At 34.1% G+C, this 27450-nt stretch overlaps 1 protein-coding gene across 3 annotated transcripts in view; it reads right to left on the bottom strand.

The window, feature by feature from the left end:
- SMAP1 (small ArfGAP 1) overlaps positions 1-27450 on the bottom strand; it is a 141817-nt gene that overhangs the window by 79043 nt on the left and 35324 nt on the right. For 2 of the 3 annotated variants that reach the window (XM_024576666.4, XM_053913582.2), the window contains exons 2-3: positions 21538-21671; positions 5471-5556 (exon numbers count right to left, since the gene is read on the bottom strand). In XM_024576666.4, coding sequence (XP_024432434.2) covers positions 5471-5556; positions 21538-21671 — 220 coding nt within the window. Of the gene's footprint in view, positions 1-5470; positions 5557-12601; positions 12723-21537; positions 21672-27450 lie in introns of those variants that run through there. The other variant, XM_053913583.1, reaches the window with a different exon arrangement.

The raw sequence follows: 27450 nt of genomic DNA, 5'->3' as shown, positions 1-27450 counted from the left end.
GTCAGATGCAACTTAATTTTCTAGGTAGCCTTGGACACCCTTTCAAGTGAAAGGCCCCAGAGCTGCTAAAAGGTTCATTGTTTAGATATATGAGCATTTTGGCAGCCAATTCAATAGCAAAAAATTAACAAGTATGCCAAGATTTTCATAAAATGCAATGTTATTTTTACATAAATTATTTTACACGTAAATCAGCTAACTGTTAAGTTTGCTCATGATTGTAAATCTAAGTTCATATTTTTCTATTTTTTTAACAGAAAATAATGAAACAATCAAAAAAGCTAGTCCTTTGAATGAGGTGTAGGGATGTGGATGAATTGAACAATTTTCATTGAAAAGACAACTATTTACCTCCACAAATGCGAAGAGAAAAAAAGAATTTATTTAGACTGATATCATTTTCACTCCAGATGATATGAAATATAGTTTTAAAAACATAAATATTTTAAAAACTAATTATATATATATATCTATATAGTTTTTGTTAACTAAAGAAAATTTTTGGAAATCCAAATTCTTAGAGCATAATTTTTATGTTTAAATACCTTGGAGGAGAAATCACACTGATATTTTTCCTTCTTAAACAGTTTATTTGGTATATTGTTTAATGTGTACTACATATTAAAGCTTGAAAAGATTTCATTGCTCATTTATGAAATGATTATAGCAGATAAAAGATCACTGTTAATGATCAAAATAATAATGGTAATTATTATTATTAAGGTTAAAAACACAGTATATAAAATAATTTAACCGCCAACAGTAAAACTAAAATCCTGAAAGCTATGATGGTTTTATAAATTCTGAATTTGAAAAAGGCAAAACACTTTAAGTGTATACAATCCCTTGGGAGTCAGAACAATACTAACATCTCATAAAATTGTATGTTGTTGTAAATTTTCAGAAACAACAGATATCAGTAAAGTCTTAATATACACTAAATATATTTTACATAAACAATTTAAGAGTAATTTCTGCTTATAGGAAACTCTCAGAAATTATTAAAGATGTAAATAGTATTTAAAAAATTATATCAGACAAAAACTGATGTTTCTTAAGGACTTGAAAATAAACTAAAATAAAAATAAAGCATTAGGACAGGAGAACTTATTAAGATCCTTCTAATTATTAACATCAAGCATTACTTTTTAAGGAGCAAAGTACACCACCAAGTGAATTTTTTAAATTCCATGAGAGTCACCTGAGAAAAGGCTGTGATTTAGAGAACATGCTATGTCCTTGATTGCTCTCAGTTCCTCTATGTCTCTTAGAGCAACAATGTATCACATGGTCCTTCTATGTTTTTGCACAAGGTCCCAAATGTACACTAATTCTTCATTGTTAAGTCACCTAAAGAAACAATATTTTACTCCAGGGATCAGCAAACTTTTCCTCAAAGGGCCAGATAGTAAACATTTTAAGCTTTGCAGGATAATTAGTCTATGTTGCAACCAGTCAACTCTGCCTTTGCAGCTCCAAAGCAGCCACTGAAAATTCATAAATGGATGGGCATGGCTATAATCTAATAAATTTAATTATAAAATCAGGAGCTGGCTCATGGGCCTGTAGTTACTGATTCCTGAATTCTATTCCAACACTAGAGGTCAAAGAACCGCCAACCTGGATTTACAGAGAGTCTGTCTCTGCAAACTGTCATTATAGCAGTTCCCCCTTATCCAAGGGGAATGCGTTCTGAGACCCCAAGTGGATGTCTGAAACTGCAGATTGTACTGAACCCTAGATATAATACATTGTTTCCTATACATACATACGTACGTACATACCTATGATAAAGTTTAACTATACGTTAGGCACAGTGATTAACAACTAATAGAACAATTAAAACAATGCATTGTGATAAAAGGTACGTGAATGTGGCCTCTGCCCCTCTCCCCTCTTTCTCTGTCTCTCAAAGTATGTGAAATTTTCCATTTAATATTTTGAACCATGGTTGACTTTGAGTTACCTTAAACTGCAGAATGTGAAACCATCGATAAGAGAGGACTACTATATAAACAATTTGATAGACTTTGAAGGTAAATTAATTCCAAATAAAGGTGGTCTCCAATGTAAATCCTTCCTGGTAACAATAGGCACTCGCTATTTAAGCAGCAGTTACTGTGACCTTGAAGTTTTAGCCAATCTACTGAACCCATACTTAGATACATTAAAAAAAAACATACTCATCTCACAGTTATTAAGTTTGGGGAATAATACACATAAAGCACTCAGCACAGTACCTAACAAACAGTAAGCAATCATTAAGGGAATGTAACTTTTATTTTTATATAAATTTGCATCTCAGCTTCCTCACATTTAAAATGAAGATAGCACTAAAATTCATCTCACAGGATTATTGTAAGAATTAAATAAGCTAGTGTACATAAATAATCTAGTGTATATGAAGAACTAAGAAGAGTATAGGGCACGCAGTGAGTGCTATTTAATTTTAAGTTGTTGCTATTAATAAATATTTTGACAATATTTTAAAACATAGTGCCCATGGTAGAGGGCAGAAATGGACTACTACTCTTTTAACTGCTAAGACAGCTTGCATGTGCCAAGTTTAAATAGATGAGCAAGTGAGAAACAACAAATTTGGAGATTAGGAAATACTTATCTTCATTTTCCAGTCTCCAGGTGTCACCTGAGACATTCGATTTAGTTATACTGATGTATACAACCCAAAAACGAAAGAATACAAACAAAAAAAATAGAAATAGAGTAGTAATATTTTCAGGGAATCAAGGCAAGGCATGTATTAACAACAGTTCAAGTTTAAGTGGTTGATTTGGGATCTAGTAAGCAAACAACAACAAAATACCCCAGAATCTTCCCCAAGCCTATAGTTACAAAACACTCAGTACACAACCTGTGACTGTCCCCCATCCTCCAAACTAACAAATGGTACTATATGAGCCCAGAAAACTCTTTATGTTTCTATGTATTTTATCTTTAACACAAGTTTATTTGTATTTTAATATTTTTTCTTTCTTCAAAGATACCATTTAAAGACAATTAAATTAATATCTACTCCCAAAAGAAAATCTTCTAGTTCCAGAGACACAGCACTGACAGCAATAAAACTTTCAAAAACTCAAAGGAGAACTGCTGATTAGCTTTGGTGCACAAAGGATCTCAAGGAACTGAAGTAATTAAAGTTTTAGATAAGATGAAATATCCTAATAATGTAAAGTTTTATCATTTGTCACGCACTAGTACATGCAGCCTATAATTAACCACATCCCTCATGAGAAATTACAATTTCACAGCAGCTTTTGCATAACTTTTGTAATTGTAAAGCTGTTGAAAAGTGAAAAAAAATTGTTAAGAATGCTGTGAGGTCCCATATTATTTGAGTTTTACTCAGTTTTATTGACTTAAATATAGTTAGAAATGTTAGGCTTTTTAAAAGAGCACTGAGCTTTAGAACGGTTCATGAAATAAAGAAAGGCGATGGTTTTCTTTCTAGACTCCCTAATACAACCTCCAAGTGTTTCATAATTAAATAAGGGGATAAAGTGCTATTGCTATTAACTAAGGTTAAAAAATAATTTTTAAGGCATTATGTCAGATATAGGGGGCCAGTCTCACGGTCCAAGTGGTATTATCTTATATACTTCTATCATTAGTGGTTATGTATCTCAAATTTGTTTAGACAAAATTCCTCTTTAAGTAGTTTCTGACCATGAGATCATCTTTTTGTGAACAGTAAGAGATCAACACCTCATATAAATATGACCATCATTTGTAAATGCTTTAGAAGTAGTCACACTTACTTTGAAAGATCAAATAAGCATCCTTCTTTTTTCTGAGTACAGATTCATGTTTCCAGCTATTAAATAGGTATCATTATGTATGTGTCCAACAGATACCTCAACCTGCCCAAAGTAATGAAGGATGGCTCATTATCTTTCATTTCTAACTCTTCAACTTTCATCTGGTATTAAATTCCTTCTCTCCATTGAATTCCATAGAACCTCTGCCAAATCTGGGGTCGGCTCAGTGGTTTTCTAAGAAACAAAGCCAATCTAAACTTAATCTCATAACTCCTGCCTTCCCAAATTTCTTTCTGAGCTCTCCAATTTCCTGCTGTCCATTCTCAATGCCACCATTTAATTTAGATCTTCATTAATGCTTACTTCAGGGCTATACTAGTACTCGACATGCTCTCTCTGACTCCAAGATCTCTTTCAACTAATCTTCCTTGTGGAGAAGTTAATGTTTCCAATTTTTCTCCTGCTTTAAAACCCTTCAAGGCTTTTCAAATCCTTCAACTCTTTGGGCCAATGAAATGAGGTCCAAACTGCTCTATTTACTATTAAAAACCCTTCGCAATTTGGAAAGTAACTTCTACTGCCACTTACCCCACAAAATTTAAATCTTGTCACATCAAAACCTTAAAATGTCATGTTTCCTCACAACCTTAACACTTCTCCTCAATTTGTTTTGCCTAAAATGTACCTGCCACTCTTACCCTAGAATCTGCTACAGTAAAAATAGCCTTCAATACCAGACTGATATATTTGTGGGAAGAAAGGGGGAAACAGAACAGGTCAAATACAAATAGGAGCTTTGTGACTATAACTGAAAAAGTTTCTACATAAATAGGAAAACATATATTGTATAATGCCCTGTATCTTGTGTGAGAAAAGATCATCTTTTTTTTACTGTTTGACCACACAAGCTGTTTTAATATACAAATGGGTAATATATAACTAATCTTTAAGAAACTACATTTTAGTATCAAAACTGCAAATGTTACCTTTGGATAGAATCACAAATAGCTACAATGAATTAGGTAATCTTATTTATAGAGTAGCGCAATTTTCATGAGCTGCTTTCTCGAACTTCAATATGAGTTTAAAAAATCCTATAGTATCAAATGTTTATTTTTAACAAATGTGAAAAATATCTTAACTAAGAAATCTGTGAGAAAATATTATATTCATTCATTAGAGCAGATCTGTAAAGTAACACAATTGTGCAGCCTATATAAAGATAAAACGTCAGTAGTAATTAGCATAAATTAATTCAGTAAGTTAAAAATAAATTAAATTAATTCCACTAACTATGTAATTTGCCTTTTAAATGCATAACATGCCAAAATGCTTCACGTAAATATAATTACTATGTAAAGGTGATCAAAGAAAATCCCTTTGGAAAAGATTTTTTTAAATAGTCAAGATGCTCACAAATCAAATCTCCAATAAACTCTCTAATCAAGAGTTGAAGATCAAGAAGAATTAGTAATAAGGTTATACTTAGTAATAATTACATTAAAAACAATACACAGATCGTGTATTACCAGATTCCTAACAAAAATTTACTATATACAAAGCACAGCTCAGGGCAAACCAACTTCTAACAGTATGATAGAGTTCATATGTTCCTAAACACAGTTAAAATATAAACTGTAAAAATTAGTTAATTCTTTACAAACACACAATACAGAAATATTAAAGGATACTGATCTGTCTGTGGTCTTCGAAAGTTCTCTGGAAGATTGGCTTCATAAAGTAGTCTTGCTTTAGTATTTCCCATATCCTGCATGCACTATAATAAGAAAAAATCAAGTATTTTCATTATTTGCATGAACATTAAAAAGTAATTCCTATACACACACACACATATACACAAACATACATATACACAAATACCATGTAACCTTTATTATTTTCAAATATATATGAAGTCTGTCCAGAGAAAGTCCAGCCATTGTTAATATAATGAGAATGGTTTGCACCTTGGGACATTGATATAACCTGGCAGCCAAGGACAGTGGACTGGAATGCTCATGTGTGAACAATGATGACTTCACTGTAGTAGTCAGTGGGGGCAGTAGACGCAGTTGAGTGAGCATGTGTACTGTGTGACCATCACATTCAAAATGGCTGAAGGAGTACAGCAACGAATCTGCATCAAATTTTCTGTTAAGCTTGAACATTCCTCCATGGAAACTAAGCTGCAGCTATGGGCGACTGGTGATTGGCAGCTTCATCACCACAACACGCCCATATCTCATGCAGTTTTCTGGCAAAGCATCAAATCACCCAGGTGGACCCTGTCCCCCTACAGCCCAGATCTGGCACCCTGCAACTTCTGGCTTTTCCCAAAACTAAAAACATGTTTGAAAGGAGAGATTTCAGACCATCTATGAGATATGGGAAAATACGATGGGGCAGCTGATGGTGATTAGGAGAACTGTGTGAGGTCCCAAGGTTCCTACTTTGAAGGGGACTGAGGTGTCATTGTCCTGTGTACAGTGTTTCATGTATCTTGTATCTTCTCCAATAAATGTCTCTATTTTTCATATTACATGGCTGGATACGTCCTGGGAAAACACTGTATACTCTTTAGCAAAATAATTTAAACCACAATTATGAAATGACTCAAGTTCAAAATAAAAGCATATTTTTAATACTTCACATTTTTTCAATATATATGGATCCACAGTTTTCTAATGTCTTTTTCTGTCCATACAGTAATATCATCTTCATTTATACTCACTACTTCCTAAAAGTGAATTCCTGGGGTAGTTCATGGGCAGTATTATTATTGTTTTAAATATACCACTTGAATAATGCTGCTTTTCTCAAAGTAACAACTCAGGATCAAATTTTCTTCATTTTGAGCTTCAAAATACTCTGGGGTTTCATGATTTACACTCGATATCGCTATAGAGAGCACATTAAAAAATAATGCTGACCTAGAACTCTGTAAAACTGGATTAATTTATTTGGGGTTATCAACTTCTTTGAGATTATGCTGAAAGCTATGGAGCCTCTCCTTTAAAAAAAAAACCAAAACAAAACTGTGCCCAATGGCCATATTTTACATACATGTTCAGGAGTTCATAGGTCCTCCTCCCTAAAATCTATAGACCCCATGAGTATTTGATGATCATTTCAACCAGTTTAATTAGGTTTCGGTATTATTATGAGTAAAGACTAGCCAAAAAGTACTTTCTGGATAGTCCATTACAGAAGACATTAAATTAACATTTATAAACAAAACATTATTCTATTATTATATCATTTACATAGAGCCTGAGTTCCTTAAAATGTTTTAATTGGTATAAAAATCAGTTTTTAAATTCCTTTTATTTTTCTCATTTCCTGGACAAACACCCCCACACCCTTGAGAAGACACTTCAGGTTGCTGGATGTCAACCTTGCGTTGTAGCCCTCCATGGTACACAGAACTTATCTTCCTTCAAAAAAAAATGAGTGACTTTTCTTACAACTGAGAGTTTTAAGGTATGCAAAATACTAATATACACTCACTTATGGATGTCTGCTCCACTCCACCTCAACGTAAGTATTCTCTCAAAGTAAATGAGATTTCTAAGTCATTCGTCTAGAGACAATGATAAAGTGAATTAATAGGGGGCTGGGAAATATAAGGTAATAGTAAACCGACAAGGAATTAAAGGGTTTTTGTTGCTGTTATTTAGCTCTAGAGAAAAAAAAAAACCAGAAAAACAGAATCTAAGGCAAAATCCCTAAGCTTCAAAAGTGTATCATAAAGTGTGTGGTGTTGGTGGTATAGTGGTGAGCATAGCTGCCTTCCAAAGTGTATCATAGGCTCATACTGTATGTCAGCTGTAAATAATTTTTTTAAAAACCATATGAGATGAGGAAAAGTGTACAGAAGGTGAACTGACAACGCAAGGTCAGAGGACTCTACTACACCATGACTAGCCTGAATCTGGTATACGAGTAGAGCTAGTATGTAATTCTGTGTGGTGGGAGAAGAGTTGAGAAACTTTCAACACAGCTTACCCTTCCTAAAAAAAAAGTCTTCCATCTCAAATATTCAAATGATGCTGCACCTTTCTGCCATAGTGGGATTTTGAAAGTAGAGATTATCAAGTTATACTATCATAAAGGAATTAAACATTTGGAAAAAATGAGACCAAAAAAAATATTAGTTTGCACATATCTGCAATGAGGCAAAAAGTAACTTAGAGCTCAAAGAAACTATGAAAGTAAAACAAATTTGAAAAGTTTCTATCAAGTCAATAGTACATGGAAATTTTAACAAAAAATTTAGTAAGACTAAAAACAGTATCTACTATACTTGCATATCTCATTGATCCTGCTACATTTTCTTCATATTTTAACATTTATGAAATAGTAATACATCTTATAACTAATGATATAACAATTTTTTTCTTATTAGTCCATAAAATTGAGGTGTACCTTACAATCAGCAATGTCTTATATTCAATTAATATGACTATATACATTTTATAATATATTCTCTTTACTGAATGATGGTCATTAATAATTAATTTTAGCAAAAAAGTAATTAGGAACAAGGTATACATGTACATTATACCAAATTATTTAATGTTGTACTAGGGATGCTATCCATCCCAATTAGGGGAACAAAAAGAGGAGGTATAAAAATCTGAATGTGAAATGATGAGTCATTTCTACTAGAGACCACTACCAAAAACCGACTAGGTACAGATGCACGGGTGTGTGTTAGTTGGGACTAGGGGAAACAAGGATTCAATGACAACACCAATGCAGAAAGATCATTTTGTAAGAAGGAAGATATTGGTAAGCTCAGATAATTTATAAAAAGTAGAATAAAGTCTGGTAGAAGGAAGGTCAACAATGAAAAGATCAGTAGAAATAAAAGGTTAAGCAATTTGGAGATGATTAGAAATAGGGGAAAAGAACAATAGGAACAGGCATTCTGAGGAGGTGATAGGAGTATGGTATAAACTAGCTGTTCACAAAGTTTCAAGACACAATAGGTAAGGGTTCTACAGAACACTGATGAAAATTTTTTTTAAAGATTTTATTTATTTATTTATTTTTAGACAGTGAGGAAAGGAGGGCAAAAGAGAGGGAGAGAAACATCAATGTGTGGTTGCTCAAGTACCCCCTTACTGGGGGCCTGGCCTGCAACCCAGGCATGTGCCCTGACTGGGAATTGAACCAGTGACCCTTTGGTTCACAGGCCAGCATTCAGTCCATTGAGCCACACCAGCCAGGGCAGAAAATTTACTCTGTTGTCTGGTAATTAGCAAAAAAAAAAAAAAAAAAAAAAAAACCAGCCTAATAACTACAATGATAAACATTAGCATCAATACTTAGTTTTTATGTATGAATAATTTATTATAAACTGCATATATATGATATAGATTACATACACATATATGGCATTTTAATTTCAAAAAAAAATTTAGACATTACTACTCTAATTTGACAGGGAATGAAACTGAAGCTGCAAGGTGTTAAGTAACAGGCCTAAGATTATTAGCCTCCATGAGTATTACACTCTTGACAGAACTAACATCAGCCATTAGTAATTTAGATATCTCAGGTTACATTAAAAACTGAAAACTATGTCCTACAGGGCTTGCAAACACCAGGCCCTTTGCTTTAGGGGCTCAGTTTTCATTTTACAGATGAGAAAACTGAAGCAGAAAGAGGTTGTTATGTGATTTCTCTAGGGTTGAGACCAGGATCAAGTCCCCTCAGTTCCGATCCTTACCACTATGCACCAACTAGTCAAAAGTATCCAGGAAATGTCAACATAATATAGAATACTGTGAGTGTTGTCTCCACTGTTAAAGCATCATTTCTGTTATTAAAACATTCTTTCTCTTTTAGGGTCTCTCATACAAATGCCATAGAAAAATGCACTGACTGTTGGGAGAATTTTAGTTGCTTATTCTGTGGCATTTACAATTCAGTTTTTCAAAGCTGGGATGCACAGATTGCTTTGCAGGAGGAGGAGAAGGATGGTGATAAAAGGCATATACTGTATTTTTCGGACCATAGGATGCACCCCCAAAAAATATGGTCCTGCTCCTGCCTCTTGTGACCCTGCTCCACCACCAACCCCCTCTCCCTGCAAGCCAGGTAGGCTACATTTGGACTATAAGACGCACCCCAATTTTCCTCCCAAATGGGGGGTGGTGCATCTTATAGTCTGAAAAACACGGTACTTCTTTTAAATGAACTTGCACTTAAATAGAGCACATTTTAAAATTAATATTATTTACTATTCCTATTAAATTCAATCTGTGATATTTTATATGTTCCTATAAAGATGAATTTTACATTGTACTTTTTGAATGAACTTCAAAATTACCGCCATTAAAATTGCAAAGGCAGGCTTTACCTGGAAATGGTATAATAAATCACACTTAAGAATCCCAAAACCTACTACAGAAGTATTCTGCCCTTGTCAATCCATAATCTATGTGATTTTAGTTGCTCCACATAATCCAATACATAAAACAACACTTGCCCAAGAGCCTCACACATCACTTGAAATTCAACTTCAAAAAATACTATTTAAACTGAAATGCTGAAAAGCATCTACGGCTGACATATTATCATCACAATCTAATGTGGATGAAGCATTTCCATTTCTCAAACTTTCTAAGTAGAAACTCCAATCATACCCAATCACAGTTTTTGCTCTAAAAACAATAAAACCTATATTCTAAAAGAGCTCTAAGTTTTTAATGTTTTACAGAGACTAAAGAAAATTGGGATCATCAATTTAAAGTTTTAATTGGCATATATTTATTGGAATTGTGTAATTTAATAGACAAAACATACAAAATATAACTGAACAAAAAATCAATACAACAAAAAGTAGGGATAGATAAAAATAGGTGAAATCAATCAGTAGGCAAATTAATGTAACAGGAAATTTTATTTTTATGTAACAGTACTATATATGTTTTTTTAAAATCACTTCTGTGTTACTGGGGCATCTCCAGTGGAAAAAAAATGGTAAATAAGCCGTATACATAAACAGTTTTACTGGAAAAAAAAAAAGAGCCCTCAAATGAATGTGAATATAAAAGGAACAGAAATGGATAGACAGAAAATGTGCCCTAGTTTAAATAATTGTCAATATCAGGAAATAATAATAAATGACAGGCCACCTGATATTCCTACTTGATTAATTCTGAGAATAAAACATCGTTTTTTTCTCTAATCCTCCAAAATCTTGGAAAGCGGAGCTCTTTGTGAAATCCAACTAAGTGCTACAACTACTTCAGGTTATGAATTCATCCTAGCCGAACTGCAATACAGTTCCATCCAGCCAAGTGGCTATTTTTCAGAACTGCTCCTTGGACCTGCCCCCATCTCTTACACCTTTGCACACCCTCCACTTTATCTCAGTATCAACTTCCTATCTGTCCCAATGCTTCCTGCACTTTTTCAGATACTACTATGTACCTGGTTAACAACCATTTACTGTTAAACTAAAACGCATACCAATGTATTATTTCAGAAGCTATCTGCATAGTTTTCATAACATTTCATAAATTTTATGTATGTACTGATTTGCCCTTCTAGGGTGACTGTTTTTTAAAAAAAAATGAAATAAGTGGAAAAAATAACAGCTACAACATAAAGAACTGAGATTACCAATTGCATTGTTGCAAATGATTAGGTTCCAATGTAGCAATTAGATTTTAAGTCACAAAGACAAAAATTACAAAACATTAAAATAATTAACAGAATCTGATATATTAGTGTATAATGAAAGGATGCTACATGCCTATGTTAAATCTGGAGGAAAAAAGGTAAAATCACGTAAATTATAATATTCTTCTACCCAATTTTCTGAGGTACGGATGGGGGAAAAGAATCTTACATCCAGGTCTGAAGAGTAGTATGTAAGAATATGAAAACAAGTAAAAATATGCACCCCCTGTATGTCTGTGTATGTGCATAAAATATTTTGATAACAACATACAAGAAAATGATAAATATGGTTACTCCTACTAAGGGAGACTGGATGACTGAGGGACAGAAATGGGAGGGAGACTATTCACTTTATATCTTTTGTACCCCTGGATGTTTGTGACATATATTCCCCATTCCCCAAAACAATATAATCATTAGAGGAAAGTTCTATCAATCCTGCACTGCTTCTGAACAAAATCCTATCCAGAGGTAACTCAGCCAGGATCTCCAGAGCAGGGAGACGCCCCTCACTAGTACCCTCTACTCCTCCTATAACGGGGGTGTCAAACTCATTTTCAGCGGGGGCCACATCAGCCTTGTGGTTGTAATTTTAGGAGTGTATAAATGTAACTACTCCTTAACAATTAAGAGAGAGCTCAGCACTGTCGCCAGGTAGAAACGAGGTGTATGGCCAGATTCAGCCTGTGGGCCTTGTGTTGCCACCTGTGTCCTAGAAGAACGTCTTCTGATGATCAGAAAGGTTATGAATCAAATCAAATTAGTACATTTTTATTGCCCAAGTATATCTTACAGTTAAAATACATTCAAAGTATAAATACAGCATTTATTTACATTTTTCCCAGTACCTTCATCATCTTAAAGAAACACTATTATTGCTGAAGATTATATCACTGAAATTCAATGTTATTTGTTTTTTGCTTCTTAAAATTTGTGTGTTTGTTTTTGTGTGGAAGAGGGAATACTACTTGCTCTACTCCTTTCAATTCATAAAAAATTTCAGAACACAAAGACTAAGATTTTCAAACTGCCTTAGCTGAATGCGTATTTGAAAGAGAAAAACTCAATTTAAAAGAGAAAATGAATATTTGTAGTCCCTGAATGAATTCTTCACGTCAGTGACTCACCTCTACTACCACTTGCAATTTTCCAGAATAGTTCTCTATCTTCCTCTCAAAAGCCACCAGGGTTTCTTGCATGGGAGCAAGCTTTTCAGGACTGGTTTCAAGATCTTTTGGATTCCAGCTGCTGGAAAAGAAGGGCCACCATTTTTGGTCTCAGGAACTCTTTGGAAATATTTAATACAGAGTCCATTCCTTCAGTTTTCATAAACTTGTGTTTTAGGGAAGTTGTTCTCTCTGTTTTAATTCTTTTTGAGAACAAAGTTAAGTAAACTACACATTTAAAAATTTTAAATAATGATGTGGAATTAAGAGCTACCAATTTTCATATTTTTCACAGTATCAAATATCTAGATATTTGATAATCAGATCCTGATTATATGCTACAGCATTTGCTAGATGCTGCAAAATTCAAATAATTCATTCTTTTTTCTTAAGCAATAAAATTAAAGACAACGTTGAAAAAGTTTCTCATCACAGTCTTTTGTCATCTCTACCTACTATGAAATTCTTACCACTAGAAGTCTAGGAATAAACCACTACTTTCATCCTAGGTGCTTAAGGTACTAAACTCAGTCAGAGTCTTCATGATTCTAACTCTTCAATATTTCTTGTAGGCTTCCCCTCTATAATCTACCCCAATGCCAGTACTGTAGTTCAAGAGTTAGTCACCCACTGAGCCACTGAAGGAATAAGCCCATCAGATTCATGTTCTTAAAGAAACATAACATTAAATGTCACTCTTCAACTTAAAACATTTTAAGAGCTCCCTGCTTTGTCCCTGTTCCTACCTCCTATTACTGAGGATTAAGACCAAACCAGCCCCTGGTTGCAACTTTCACCTTTGCCTCCCATGACACACATAACTGCAACCAATGCTCTGAGGGTCACGGAACACCACCTTACTTTTTCTCAAATACAACATGCTTCTCCATCCTTCTGTCTAAAAGATAACCACAGTATGCTTTTAGAAATGCTTAAACAAATAAAAGACTCTATAAAAGTAGAGTATTAAGACATTTCAAAAATGTTTAAATTTACCATATCACTAGATGCTGATAATGTTTTAAAAAACAATAATGAGTCAATTAAGCAGTAACTTGCTAAAGATCATACCCCATTTAGTTAACAAAGCCTAAACCAGAACCCAGGTCTAGAGGCCCAGACCAGTGTTTTGACCACGCCTGTTATCCTCTATCATTATTATATTCATACAAAGCAAGGAAGTGACTACACCTTTAAAATATTATGTGCAATGAAATTAATAATTGTTTCCATGTAATCCATTTATACTAGTATTCATTCACTGCCATGTAAAAATCTCCTACTAAACACAGCACTATATATAAGAATACGTAAGCCTTTATCTTCATATAGGGCACAATCTTTCACATTAAAATTCAAAATAAATGTGACTTTTATCTGGTCAAAAAGGACTGCTTAAAGAGGCAAACTTCTTACTAAACTTTAAATTTTTTTTAAGTATGACATTTCTTTGTTCACCTTACTCTGCAAGTGTAGACAATACACAAACCCAAAACTCTAAGCTGCCTGCTTGCTCTGTTCTTCTTTGAGGACACACTTAATGATCTTGGCAAGGAGTTAGAATAAACTGAAGATCAATCAACTTTAAAAGTTAAGTATGTACATGAGGCCATGATTTGAGAACGTTCATCAGCTTGATGGAATTATAATAAGCACTCTCCCCACAAAATAAGAAAAAGTTGCTTGACCTTGTGTTTTCTTGAATAAATGTATAGTGAGAATTGTGTCCTGAAAGCTTATTATGCGCCTGTTTCTATAAGGCACTATGAAAACTTATCTAAAGGTCAAAACCTTGAGAACTAAACAATGTTCAAATATATACAGGTCAAACATGGAGTTCTCCAAATTAGATTTTTTTAACTGGAACATCACTTTATTAAATATTGCTTGTCTTGGGAATTCTGTAATAGTGGTGACAATTTTGGGGGCTCCCAGAAGCTCCTCACGAGAATAAAAAAGAGTAACTAGATAGAAAAACCAAAAACCCCCAGACAATATTTACAACAAAACTTAGCAATTGAGTACCCCCAAACTCCAAAATGCCACCAGGTAGAGACCCTAATGACCACCAGACCTCCCATGATGCCTCATGGGGAATCACGTGGATCTGAGAACAGAATGCTAGAAGAGTGAAGAGATACAAAACTGGAAATTACAGTGAACAAATCTGAAGAAAACTGAATGAAATTGAAATGATTTTTTATCCAACCCAATAGCAAGTAACTTGGTCCACAATAAAATGATCTAGTACCTATGAGCTCTCACAAGGAAATACTACTAAGAAATGATTAAAAGTTGAGGTCAGGAAAAATGGAGATAAAGGAAGAGAAGTTCAGATAAAAGTGGGAGAATAAAACAGAGCAAGAAAATCTCAAAACAGGTGATCTTATTTTTAAATCTTACATGAAAATAAATGAAGAGAGAAGTCTGTGAAGTTAAAAAAGCTATCTTGAAGATTTTTAATCCCTTTTAAAAGTAATAGAGAACTGCACATAAAAATAATCAACAGAGAAGAATCAAGGTCAAATCTCATACAAAATTATTAGAAGAAGAGAGTAAGAAGCAGAATAACATTTCTCCAATGAAACCATACTAGAAAAAATAGGCCCAGAAAACAGATCAAAACTGTAACCTACGAATTCAGAATGAGCTAAAAGATATATACAAGATATAAAAGAATATGTAAAATGAGTTAAAAGACATGAAATTATGAAAGAACACTAAGTCGGGAATTAGAAACATTGAGAATTAAAATAAAAACTCCAGAAAGAATTAAAGATAAAAGAAAAATACTTCTGAAATGAATATGAAATAACTGGAACATGAGAACAATAAACATAAGAAAACTGAAGACGTAAAAGAAAAAAATACTTCAATTTAAATTTGAAAAAGAAATAATGAAAGGGATCCAAGGAAAAGCGACAAATATAGGAGCTAGGCAATGAAGATCCAACATACAGGTAATAAAATCATGAAAGAAAACTCAAACAAGAAAGAATGCTAAAAAATATTTTTAAAAATTCACTGAAATAAAAATAAAATTTGAAACTACGTATTGAAAGAGCATACCACAAGCAGGCATTTCTTACCCAAGAGAAGTGTCTTTATATTTAAAGATACAGATAGGTTAAACACAAAGGCATGAAAGAAGATATACCATGTAAACATTAAGCAAAAGAAGGCTGCAGTGGCTACAAGTCAATGCATAATAACTAAACCAAACCACTGCTGTGCAACAAAAAGATAAGCTGAGCTAGTTACACTAAGTTTAAATTTTCTAGTAGCCTCATTAAAAAATAAACAAACAGGTAAAATTAATTTTAATGATATAATTTATATATTGCATCTTTCTCCTCTACAGGATGCCCATGGAAAACATAACTTACGTCACCTTCAATGCAATGCACTATTGGATCCTGTTCTAAGTAAAACAAACTGCATGATTCATGTAAAATTTAAGTTTTGCCCTGGACTATGTGGCTCAGTTAGTAGGGGCGTCATCCTGTAACTGAAGGGTTGCGAGCTCAATTCTCAGTTGGGGCACATGCCTGGCTTGCAGGTCCGTCCCTGCTCAGGACATGTACAATCCCAGGTCCAGGTACGGAGGATCCCTGGTATGGGCACATTATGGAAGGTGGCTGATAGATGCTTCTCTCTCGAATTGTAATGTTTCTCTCTCTCCTTCCCTTTCTCTCTCTAAAAAGCAATGAAAAAATATCCTCGGGTAAGGATAAAAAAAATTAAGTTTCAAATGCCTATGAATATTCTAGGTTCCAAGTTTCTATTTTTTAAAAGATGGCAGAGATGCCTCACAGGAATGCTGTACTTCTATTGAACTGCTGGCCATTTATTTCACAAAATTAATATGTGCTTTTAAAGAATATAATTTGTCATAACATTGCCTAAATAAAATATACTGTCAGAGTGTCAGAGAGGAGAAAACTACTTTGGTATATTTCAACCCCTTCCATCATCTCCCTCTCATACACCTCTACGTGTGTCCCCCAATTTCAGCACTGAATATAGGCACAACATGACCACCAATGTAAACACCTGTAACTTTGGTTATTTTTTTTTTTAGCTACAGACAAGTATTTAAAGTGTCATTCAATTTTCTTTTACCTATTCTCCCTGCATTTGGCCTGTCAGGAATTCAGGCTGAGGCCATAGAATACAGCAAAGCTCACTGATGAAGATTAGTGAAAAACCATGATTTTAGCTTCCTTGGGGAAAAAAAATCTTTCTAAGAAAAAACAAATGTTTAAGACAAGCAGGTCAATACTACTGACATATCTATTTGATTAACTAAAGGCTACCAAGTAACCTTATAGTATGTTTTTCTAGGAATATAAAAAGGTTACACCAGAAATCTAATCCACTTAACTAGTGATTTTTTTCCCTTATGAAAGAAAATATAAAAAGCAAAGATGTTTGTTCAAAAAAATTTTTGAACCTGAGAATCTTGTCACATTCTTTTGAATTAGCCAAGAGTACAGGTCATTTTTAATCCTCTGAGGTGGAATTTCACTTTTAAAAAGCTGAATCACCTCTCTAACTGTAACATATTATTTTTACTCAAGCACAAATAATGAAAATGTTTCTGAACTGCTATGGTAACCAAAGAGGACTGAACACGCAATCAAAAAATCTCCAGAACGAAAGAGACTTGAGAGTCCCATCTGCCCATTCAGCACCTGAATACCAGCTACACAGTTCCAAGTGGTTGTCCAGCCTCTGCACAAACCATTCTAGTAACAGTAAACTAACTACAACTTTCCAAGGCAATCAATTTCAGTTTGGTTGGTTTGAAAGTACCACCTTTCTAGCATCTGCATATATTACCTTGAAACTTCCACATACTACTTAAGTTATATTCTCTATGACTGCTGTATTTTTGGAATTTCAAAAGTATATAGAAACATGGGGAGAAAAGGACAGAGATCAAGAAAATTAAAAGAAACAATATAAAAATGTTTTTAAGTTGGAAGGAAATGCTTTTTTTTTTTTGTTTTCTCCCCTCTCCCCATTCATTGCTAAAAAGCAGCAGCACTGTCTCACAGAATTATGGCAAACCAAACATTGTTCTTAGCTTGCCGTTTAAAAACTTAAGCATGTACTGTGTTGCTAGCACTGTGGTAGACATCACAAGGACTACACATACACATATAATAAAGTTTCTAGCTACCAGAAGCTTACAACTAAGTTAACTCAACAAACATGCACAAAGGTAATTAAAATATACTAGATAATTAAGCAGAGCCTACACTCAGGAGATTTTATTAGAGTAGGAATTTAAGCTGGGTTTTTAAGAATGGGAAGAATTTAGTTTGACATAAGGAATATGCAAAATGACATTTCTAACAAGGACAGTAGGAGAACCAAAACCAAAACAAGAACACACCATCAGATTTCTGCAACAGGAAAAGCTGTCTCTGGATAGCCAAAGCTGTATGTTGTACAGCATCTAGAGTAAGGTCGAAGACACAAGATGAAACCAGATGCCAGAAGGCTGCCAATTTAAGGACAATAAAATTTTTATGATTCTCAGAGGAGAACCAATGCAAATCTCTTAGGAGAGAAGTAAATTGTTCAGCAGTGTTCCAGAAAGATTACTCTGGATGTGGTGTGTAAAATAGATGAGGTGACCGTGACAGGAAGATCAGAAATAAGCTAAAACCTTAGATATGGTAGGAGAAATAAGAATGGAAAGCAACAGAAGGAATAAACTAATTAAGAGCCAATAGAATTGTTGGTTCTTAACAATTGCTGGTTCTTCCCCTAATCTGAGTTAACAGATTTAATAAGAACTAACTTCAAAAGATAAGAACGAATTCCAACGCATAGCAACCTAAAGATACAGAAATTAATGTAGTGGTTGCCCCTGAGGGACTTGACTAGAAATTGGCACAAGGAAACTTTCCAGGGTGACGGAAATGCTCTGTATATCTTCAATGGGACACTGATGACTCAGTACAGACATCAGACACATAAAACCACTTATATCTAAAAATTGTTCGCTCTGTAATTACACCTCAATTTTTTAATTAACTAATAAAATCGCAAGGTATAGAGCTGGATTATATGGAATATACCTACGAGTCAGGAAATACGATATGCTTAAATCTGAGTAAGAAACAACCTCAACAGACAACTGATGTGACAGGTATACCTAACTCTTCATCTCAAAATGCCTTAACATGTAATATCACTAAAAAGGAATTACTTTTCACAAATATTAGTAAAAATTCATTTACACTCAGTAATACAACACAATGAATCAATTTATTTACTCAGTAGTGCATTTAGCAACTAATTCACTAGAGAACGGTCACTAGAAAGTTGAACTGCTCATATCAATATCAGAAAGATATTCAAGGCAGCAATACTTGGGGTTTTACATAATGAACAAATGGACTAATACCTCTAATAACTGATAAGTTAACATTATTGAGTGTTTAAAACATGCCAGATACTGTTCTAAATGCTTTCCCCATATTAATTCATTTGATCCTCACAGCAACCTACAGAAGTAGGCACTATTACCATGGCCAAGTGAAGAAACAGGCACATGAAGTTAAGTGTCCACCTGTAACCACCCAGGTCTAACTCCGGCAGTCTGAGTTTAGGAAAAATTTTCTTAATCACTTTGTTCTACTGCCTCTCTACAATCAATTGCCTTGAAATTCACTAGGCTAAAATAAAGGTTGTGCTCTGTGGTATAGAACCTTGGAGTCTTCGCCACTTACCTCCTCCTTTATATTGTACAGAAGTCCCAGAATAATTTTTAAGGAACAATTTTGGCTTTACTTACAAAGAATACTAGATGGTACACCTGTGTGATTAGGCTTCTCTATTCTTTCTCTTTTTTCTAGGAAAACTTTATTGTCTACTCATGCGATTTTTTGTAAGTGAGTGCACCCTAACAGCATTTCATCAAAGGATAGCTGGAAGAGGAGCTCTGTGCAGTCTATGGAGCCATAGAGAGCATTCTCTGGTGACAAGTATTAATTAAAAGTCTTACATTCCAACATCATAATTCTTATTTCAGGAAGCTGACAGTTGGAACCATACAAGTAGTTTTCAAATACTTTCAAATACTATATATCACTTAATAATTGTTTTCAAAATCCTTACATTTTAAAAAAATCCAGTAATACCTTGTAGTATACCTGTAACCTATTCCACGGAAAACCAGTGAACTAGCCCTCTGACTGGGAAGTTCTGCTCTAAGCTAAAGGAAAAGAACAGCTGTCCACCTCAAATAATCTGCTATTCAACTCCTTTCAACAGCCTGGTTGAGAAAAATAATATTTTTGGAGAACTGAATTGTCCAGGGACTTCATGTTTTGTCCTTAGTTTGGAATAAACCATGTAAAAGACAATACACCTTGAGTTTTGAATGTTCTGTACCTCCATTACAAATACCAAGTTACATTTTCAAGCTACACTTCACATTTTCTTTATGTATGTGTATGTATTTATTTTTAATCCTCACCCGAGGTTATGTTTATTGATTTGAGAGAGAAACATCAATCAGTTGCCTCCTGTACACACCTAACCAGGGATTGAACGCACAACCTAGGTGAGTGCTCTGACCAGGAACCGAACCCGCACCATTTTGGAGTATGGGACCACACTGCAAACAACTGAGCCACCTGGACAGGGCTACACTTCACATTTTCTTAAAAACAACTTTAAGATTTAAACAATTACCACAGTCATTACAGAAATGTTATTAAAAACATTAACTTACATGAAATGTTCAAAGCTCTGTTTCCGTGAAGTAACAAATAAATTTTCTCCACAAGGATCTTGAAAATACATAAAGTATCATATTTTCTTTTATGGCCTAGCCAGCGAAAAGCTTAAAAATTTATTTAAAATGGAACTAAATAAATTATGCTTACTTTTATAGCCTAAAGATCTCTACTCTTTTTTTTTTCCCTTTGAGTATTTTTAAGGTTCAATTTTTTAAAAATATTTAAATCTTTGCTACATCTAGATTTTACTTTGGTATAAATAAATGTCTTCAGTACAGAAGTTTTACTTTCTTTAACCAAACCAATGTCTTTTTTAAATAATCCACTCCTCTGAGCATTCTAATTTTTCTACCCTTACTGGTCCCATTGATGCCAATTTTTGTGTTATTTGCTTTTCTGATTGTGAGGTCTGTGTGTCACTAAGGTTAAACTACATGTACCTGCGTATTTAGCCTTCATACTAACTTAAAGTACTTTGAAAAGGGCATTAGAAAAAGTAGTGCAATTTCACTGTGAATTATAAAATAAAACCGGTAGAAATCATCATTTTTATATCACCAGTCAACCTTAAGGATTAGAAAACATGTTTTGAGAATTTAAAACTATCATACTAGAAAAATGGCAAAACCTTAAAATTACAAATTTATCTCTAACAAGGCTAAACCATTCAAAACAAGTCCAAATCAGTAATTAAAACATTTGCTAACTGGGCTGTCTTCCAACTGTTAGGCCCTGTCTGAAAGTCAAGAACACCTCTCTACAGAAAGGAAATCCTCAGTTCTTATACTAGATGGTATTTTACTATTTATCTTTACCCAGGCTCCCTCTACTGACAGGAAAACAAAACGGATGATAAAATTATATGGGCAAATTTCATCAACAAAGGAAAAGCAATTCGTTTTTTAAATATTCCAAAATCAACATTTTAGATAAAAGTAGATTATAAACGACTTTACTACAGACCCAAGAAGAAAAAAACACCGTCAACTGACAATTCAAATAACACTCAAATTTTATATGTGCCACATAACATTTCAACACACTACTTTTCAATATTAATGCTTAGATGCAAGGAAGATTAAAATTTGAAAATTCACTTTAATATTTTTAATAATTTATCAGTAAGAAAATGTTTACCTGTATCTGTTCTGGTGTCCATTGGTCTAGGTTAACTGACTTGACCCTGGATATATGAACCCCAAGATTTCTATGGATTCCAGCACATCTGATGCAAATAAACACACCAATATTCCAGGAAGCCCATCGGGGACCTAATTAGGGAAAAGAAACAGAGAAAAGCAAATATTAAAAACTAAAATAATTTCATGATAGCACATATCCATCATTCTGGATTTTTATACAATTAAAATGGAGGCTTACAAATTTCACATGCTCAAATTTTCAAATGACATCAGCAGCAGACTGCTAAGAAGACATGTTTCTTGGCTGTACTGAAAGGTTATATATCAACCTCAAGAACCTTCATGAGTTTACTAATTTTGATTTCCTAGAAACTTACTCTGAAATCTAAGATTTTAAAACTAATTTATGAGTTTTTTCACTCCGTGTGTTTGAACCAGGAATAGTAATATCCAAAAGTAAAAAGTTCTTTGCTTAAAAAATTACTAACAAATAAAAACCCAAGAGATTTTTAAAACTAAACCTCAGAAATTAGTAACAAATAGACAGCCAATCTAACAAAAAATGAGCAGAAAGATATGAATGGGTAATTTACAGAAGAACTACATGGCCAATTAACATATTAAAACATACACAACCTCATTGGTAATAAGGGAAAATGCCCTTTAAAACTATTACAATTCCCACTTTGCATTCAACATATTAGAAAAATTTTTTAATTGGCTAATATAATATTAAGTGTTGGCAAGCATGAGAGACAACAAGGACTGGCTCCAGAAGCCTTATATCAGATTAATCTCTGATATAATCTGAGATTAAGAAATTTAATAAATGAACAGAGATGCGGTACAAAATGTCAGTTCTTTGGGTCATGGTCAAAAAATTCTGAAAAACACTGTAGAGAATTGACATAAGCATACAATAATACAGGCCTCTAGCTGTACTATTCATCATACCTTTTAATGTTTTTTCTTGATAATTTTAAACATTGTTATGATTATTTTCATATATTGCTTGCATACTTAATGTAAAAAATGGAAAAATATCTGAAAATTATGTCAAATAGAGGCTTATACTAACAGATCTGTATGAATCACTTGATTATAAAAATATATACAATAAGAGGTATCAATAAAAAAATCAACCTTTTCAAAAAGTTTAAGCTTCTGTTTTAAGCACATATATTTCATCTAAAGGTCAGCGTCAGTCTACAAAATAACACTAAAGCTAGTAATTACAATGCAGTGAAACTAAATATATCCTCCCAAATTCCTTAGGAGATAGGTTACAAATACATAATTTGTGCCAAAATATCCTGCTGTTTAATTTAGAATGACAACTATTAAGTGACAAACATATGGTACATGCTCTGTTTAAATATTTGTTTAATTGCTAATGGTGTCAAAATGAATTTGAGGCCAAAAGACTCTGTACTGTCAACCTACTCTACTATCTTTGAGCTGCATAAATTACACTGGACAAAATAACAGAGCAACAAGGTTCTCATCTGTCAAACTGACTTAAGATTGGCTGCCCTCATAACTTAAGACTCATATGAAATAATGTTGAAAGCTTTAAAGCACTGCTTAAGTACAAGTGATTGTCATCTTAAGAAATTTTGAAAATCAAAATACAAAACTTTGTCTTCTGTAGAGAAGTTTCTACATAAGTCTGCAAAGCAAGTACATCTTAACTTTCCTCAAAAACAATTCCCAGAAAGTCAGTGAGTAAAGAGCATGATGGGAAAACAAAAGATTTTCAAGGCATTTCAAGTGCGGCTTTATTTTTATTCTTAAAATAGAATGATCCCTGCAGAATATATACTAAGCACCATAGCCTAATAAAATGGAGACTTTTCTTTATAGCACAGTTTTCCTGATGTAGCAAATGTTATAACCAAATGAATTAAGTAGGAAGCATAATTTGCATAATGCAATAAAGACTGTCACTGCAGGTAAAAAGCTTAGTACCCAATACAGTAGTACATTTTTACAATAATCAAAGATAATACAGGAATTAAAAAATATAAAAGCATGTATGGCAATAATGCTAGCAGTGATAGAAAAAATGATTATATTACTATTCAGCAAAAGCTAAAAACTACATATAATTCAATATTATATGATGTTTCAGTTTTAAACAAGTTAAGGCTATAAAAACCATTTCATTAATTCCTAAAAGAAAAACAAAACTTTGCGATCACTTACAGAAAACTTTAACCCTAATCACTTTTGACCAAATGACATAATAATGTAATTTTGTCAATGCATCTTTCTCTTGAATATAACTACCTATCTTAACAATATATTTAGGAACCCTCAATAATAACTGAAATTATATATGTATTACCTACTCTAAAAAATTAACCTCGTAAATTGACCTAAAATTGCCTTGATAATAGCCGCTCAACATGGCAGTTGTTCAATTATCGGCGTGAAATCCTCCTTTTCATTCACCCATTCGGCGAGTACTTACCAACTCTGTGACAAGTAAATGCTGTTCAAAGACCATAAACACCAAGTTTCCAACTCAGAAGACCAAGCCAAGGACAAATAGCAATTTAAAAACAATTTGGTAAAATCTAGTGAAGTTCTAGATGAATGGACCATTCCACCAACCAATCTATATTCTCATTGTCTCCCTCTACCCCTCCCTCTCTCTCTCTCTCTCACACACAAACCCACGGCAGTACTTTAAACTGCAGGTCACACGATGTATTGATTTAATCTCAACAAGTATTTATTTTTAGAAGAGAAAGATATAAGTGTATCACATGAAGGGTAAATATAATTTTGTTAAATTTTTATTAAAAATCAGTAGCATATATGTGTACAGACACAAATACACACAAAATCGAGTCACGCTATAAAATGTGTCCCTGAGTCATGGTCAAATAAGGCTGAAAAACACTACAAAGAAACTCAGATATATATGCAAGAAGCCATATACGAGTATTTACAACAGCATGGTTTCTAAAAATGATAGGAAATGTTCAGTATGATTATCTCACCATTCAATGAAATACTACACAACAGTGAAAAGACATCAGGTGCACATACCTCCACCAGTAAACCTTAAATATAACGTGAACAATCAATGTTAGCATAAGGTGATATATATAAGGGGCAATGAGGAACCCCAATTAAGGAGACAAAGTCTGTTGGAAAGCACACAGGTCTCACACAGGAGGCAAAGCCTGAACTGAAATTTAAAGACTGACTAGGAGGCAGCAGGCACAGAACATGGCAAAGGTTAAAGACACATTCTTGGCAAAGGTTAAAGAAGGTGCGGTATGGTAGGGGACTTTGGTATAGCTGAAGAGTAAAGTATGCAGGGTGTCCAACCTGCACCACTCCTTAAACATTTTAAGTAACAGACTGTCCCCTCCCATCTTGCAGCCTATATTCCATTATATATAATTACACCTATTAGAAAATTCTCTCTCATATGAAAATACTACAAGTTCAAAGGTAGAAAAAATTCATGATGGGCTACTTTGAAGTAACTAGAAACAGCTTCATTCAAAGGCAGCTTCATAAATGCACTGTAACTTTGAAGTAGGCCTGGAAAAATGGATGAGACTTGGATAAGCAGAAAAGACTTAGAATATTATTTCGTTCACTCATTCATTGACTCACTGTCATCCAAAATGTTCTGCATGCTCCCTGGCTGGTGGGGCTCAGTGGATTGAGTGCTGGCCGGTGAACCAAAGAGTTGCTGGTTCCATTCCTAGTCAGGGCGCATGCCTGGGTTGCTGGCCAGGTCTCCAGTGGGGGGCATGAGTGAGGCAACTACACATTCACATTTCTGTCCCTCTCTCCATCCCTTCCCCCCTCTCTAAAAATAAATAAATAGAATACTTTTATAAAAAAAGAAAAAAATGTGCTGAATGCTTACTATGTGCCAAGAACTTTCTAGATGCTGGGCATCCAGCAGGGAAATAAACCAGATTAAAGCCCCTTCTCTCTTTAACAATTCCAGTGGAGCAAAACAAAGAGACAAGTTAAAAATGTACAGAATGTCAAGTTGTGGAAAAGGCTATGAAGGAAAAAAATATACATATAAGGAGAATAGGAAGTGCTTAGAAAAAAGATGGGATGCTATTTTAAATACAATGGCCAAGGAACATAACATTGATAACGTGGCATTTGAGCAGGGAACTAAAGCAAGAAGCCAGTTAATCGGGATAAAAACCACAGCACAGGAAAAAGGGGAAGTACACAGTATCTTTGGTCACCAACAGCACACAGAAAACAAAGGCATAAATGAAAATACAGGCTGACAATACTGCAGAGCATCCTGACTCCCAAATATGATTTTATATTACTAGCAACAAGGAGTCCCTGAACAGTTTTGAAAAGACAAGTGGAATGAGTAAGATCACAGCTTAATGAAATATAATCAATAAATACATACTCAATTCATTCAGAGTTTGCACATGTTTGTTAACTACACATTAACAAAAAGTAAATTGCTTTTTCTTCATCTTTAGATTATGGCTCAAATAATAAATACAGACTTTCCATTTGAAGTGAGGAAAAAAATGCAAATACTTTGTGTCTCTCCCCTAGGGCAAGAGACATAAAGGAAAGAATAAACAAATGGACTACATCAAAATAAAAAGCTTCTGCATGGCTAAAGAAAACATTAGCAAAATGAAAAGGGAACCAACCATACGGGAAAACATATTTGCCAATGATACCTTGGAGAAGGGTTTGATCTCCAAAATATAGAAAGAACTCACATGACTACACTCCAGGAAGACAAACAATCCAATTAAAAAATAGGCAAAGGACCTGGACAGACACTTCTCCAAGGAGGACCTACAGAGGATGCAAAGACATATGAAAGGATGCTCAGCATCACTAGCCATGGCAGAGATGCAAATTAAAACCACAATGAGATACCACCTCACACTGGACAGAAAGGCCATCATTAACAAGTCAATAAACAACAAGTGCTGGCGAGACTGTGGAAAAAAGGGAACCCTACTAGTACGCTGCTGGTGGGAATGCAGACTAGATCAGCCACTGTGGAAAATAGTATGGAATTTCCTCAAAAAGCTAAAAATGGAACTGCCTTTTGATCCAGTAATTCCACTGCAGGGATTATACCCTAAGAATCCTGAAACACTAATTCAAAAGAACCTATGCACCCCAATGTTCACAGCAGCATTATTTACAATAGCCAAGTGTTGGAAGCAACCTAAGTGCCCATCAGTAAATGAGTGGATAAAAAAACTATGGTGCATGCACACTGGCATACTAACAGCAGAAAGAAAAATGGAACTCCTGCCTTCGTGACAGTGTGGATGGAACTGGAAAGTATCATGGTAAGTGAAATAACCCAGGCAGTGAAAGACAAATACCATATGATCTCACCTGTAAGTGGAACCTAATCAACACAACAAATGATCAAACTGGAACCAGAGATGTGGAAATAAAGAACAAACTGACAGTAACCAGAAGGGAGGGGGGAGGAGGATAACTGGGAAAGAAGAAGGGTCAAGTCAAGGAACGTGTATAAAGGACTCATGGACGAGGACAATGGGTTGGGGATTGATAGTGGGGGGCGGGGGCAGGGGAGAACAACGGGGGAAAATTGAGACAACTGTAATTTAACAACAATTAAAAAAAAAAACCCAACTGTTGAAAGTGCAAATTAAGTACCCAGATGACAAGAATTATCAAATAAATATTAATCTTAATTTTAAAAAATAGCTTGTGTTTCTGTATATTAGAACTGTTGCTGTTTTTAAAAAGCCTTCTTAATATACTGGTTTACACTTTTAGCAGTCAGGCTTAGAACTGACACTGGAACAGAGGAGTAGCAACACATCAATAGTTGTCATTTTCTCCTATGTGTGTTAGTAACTAAGTATTACATAACCAGATGCTCTAAAAAAAATAA

This window comes from Desmodus rotundus, chromosome 11 (genome assembly GCF_022682495.2).
Source record: "Desmodus rotundus isolate HL8 chromosome 11, HLdesRot8A.1, whole genome shotgun sequence".
Lineage (NCBI taxonomy): Eukaryota > Metazoa > Chordata > Mammalia > Chiroptera > Phyllostomidae > Desmodus > Desmodus rotundus.
The sequence above is the reverse complement of the archived record's forward strand: the minus strand, read 5'-3'. Positions and strand labels throughout refer to the sequence as shown.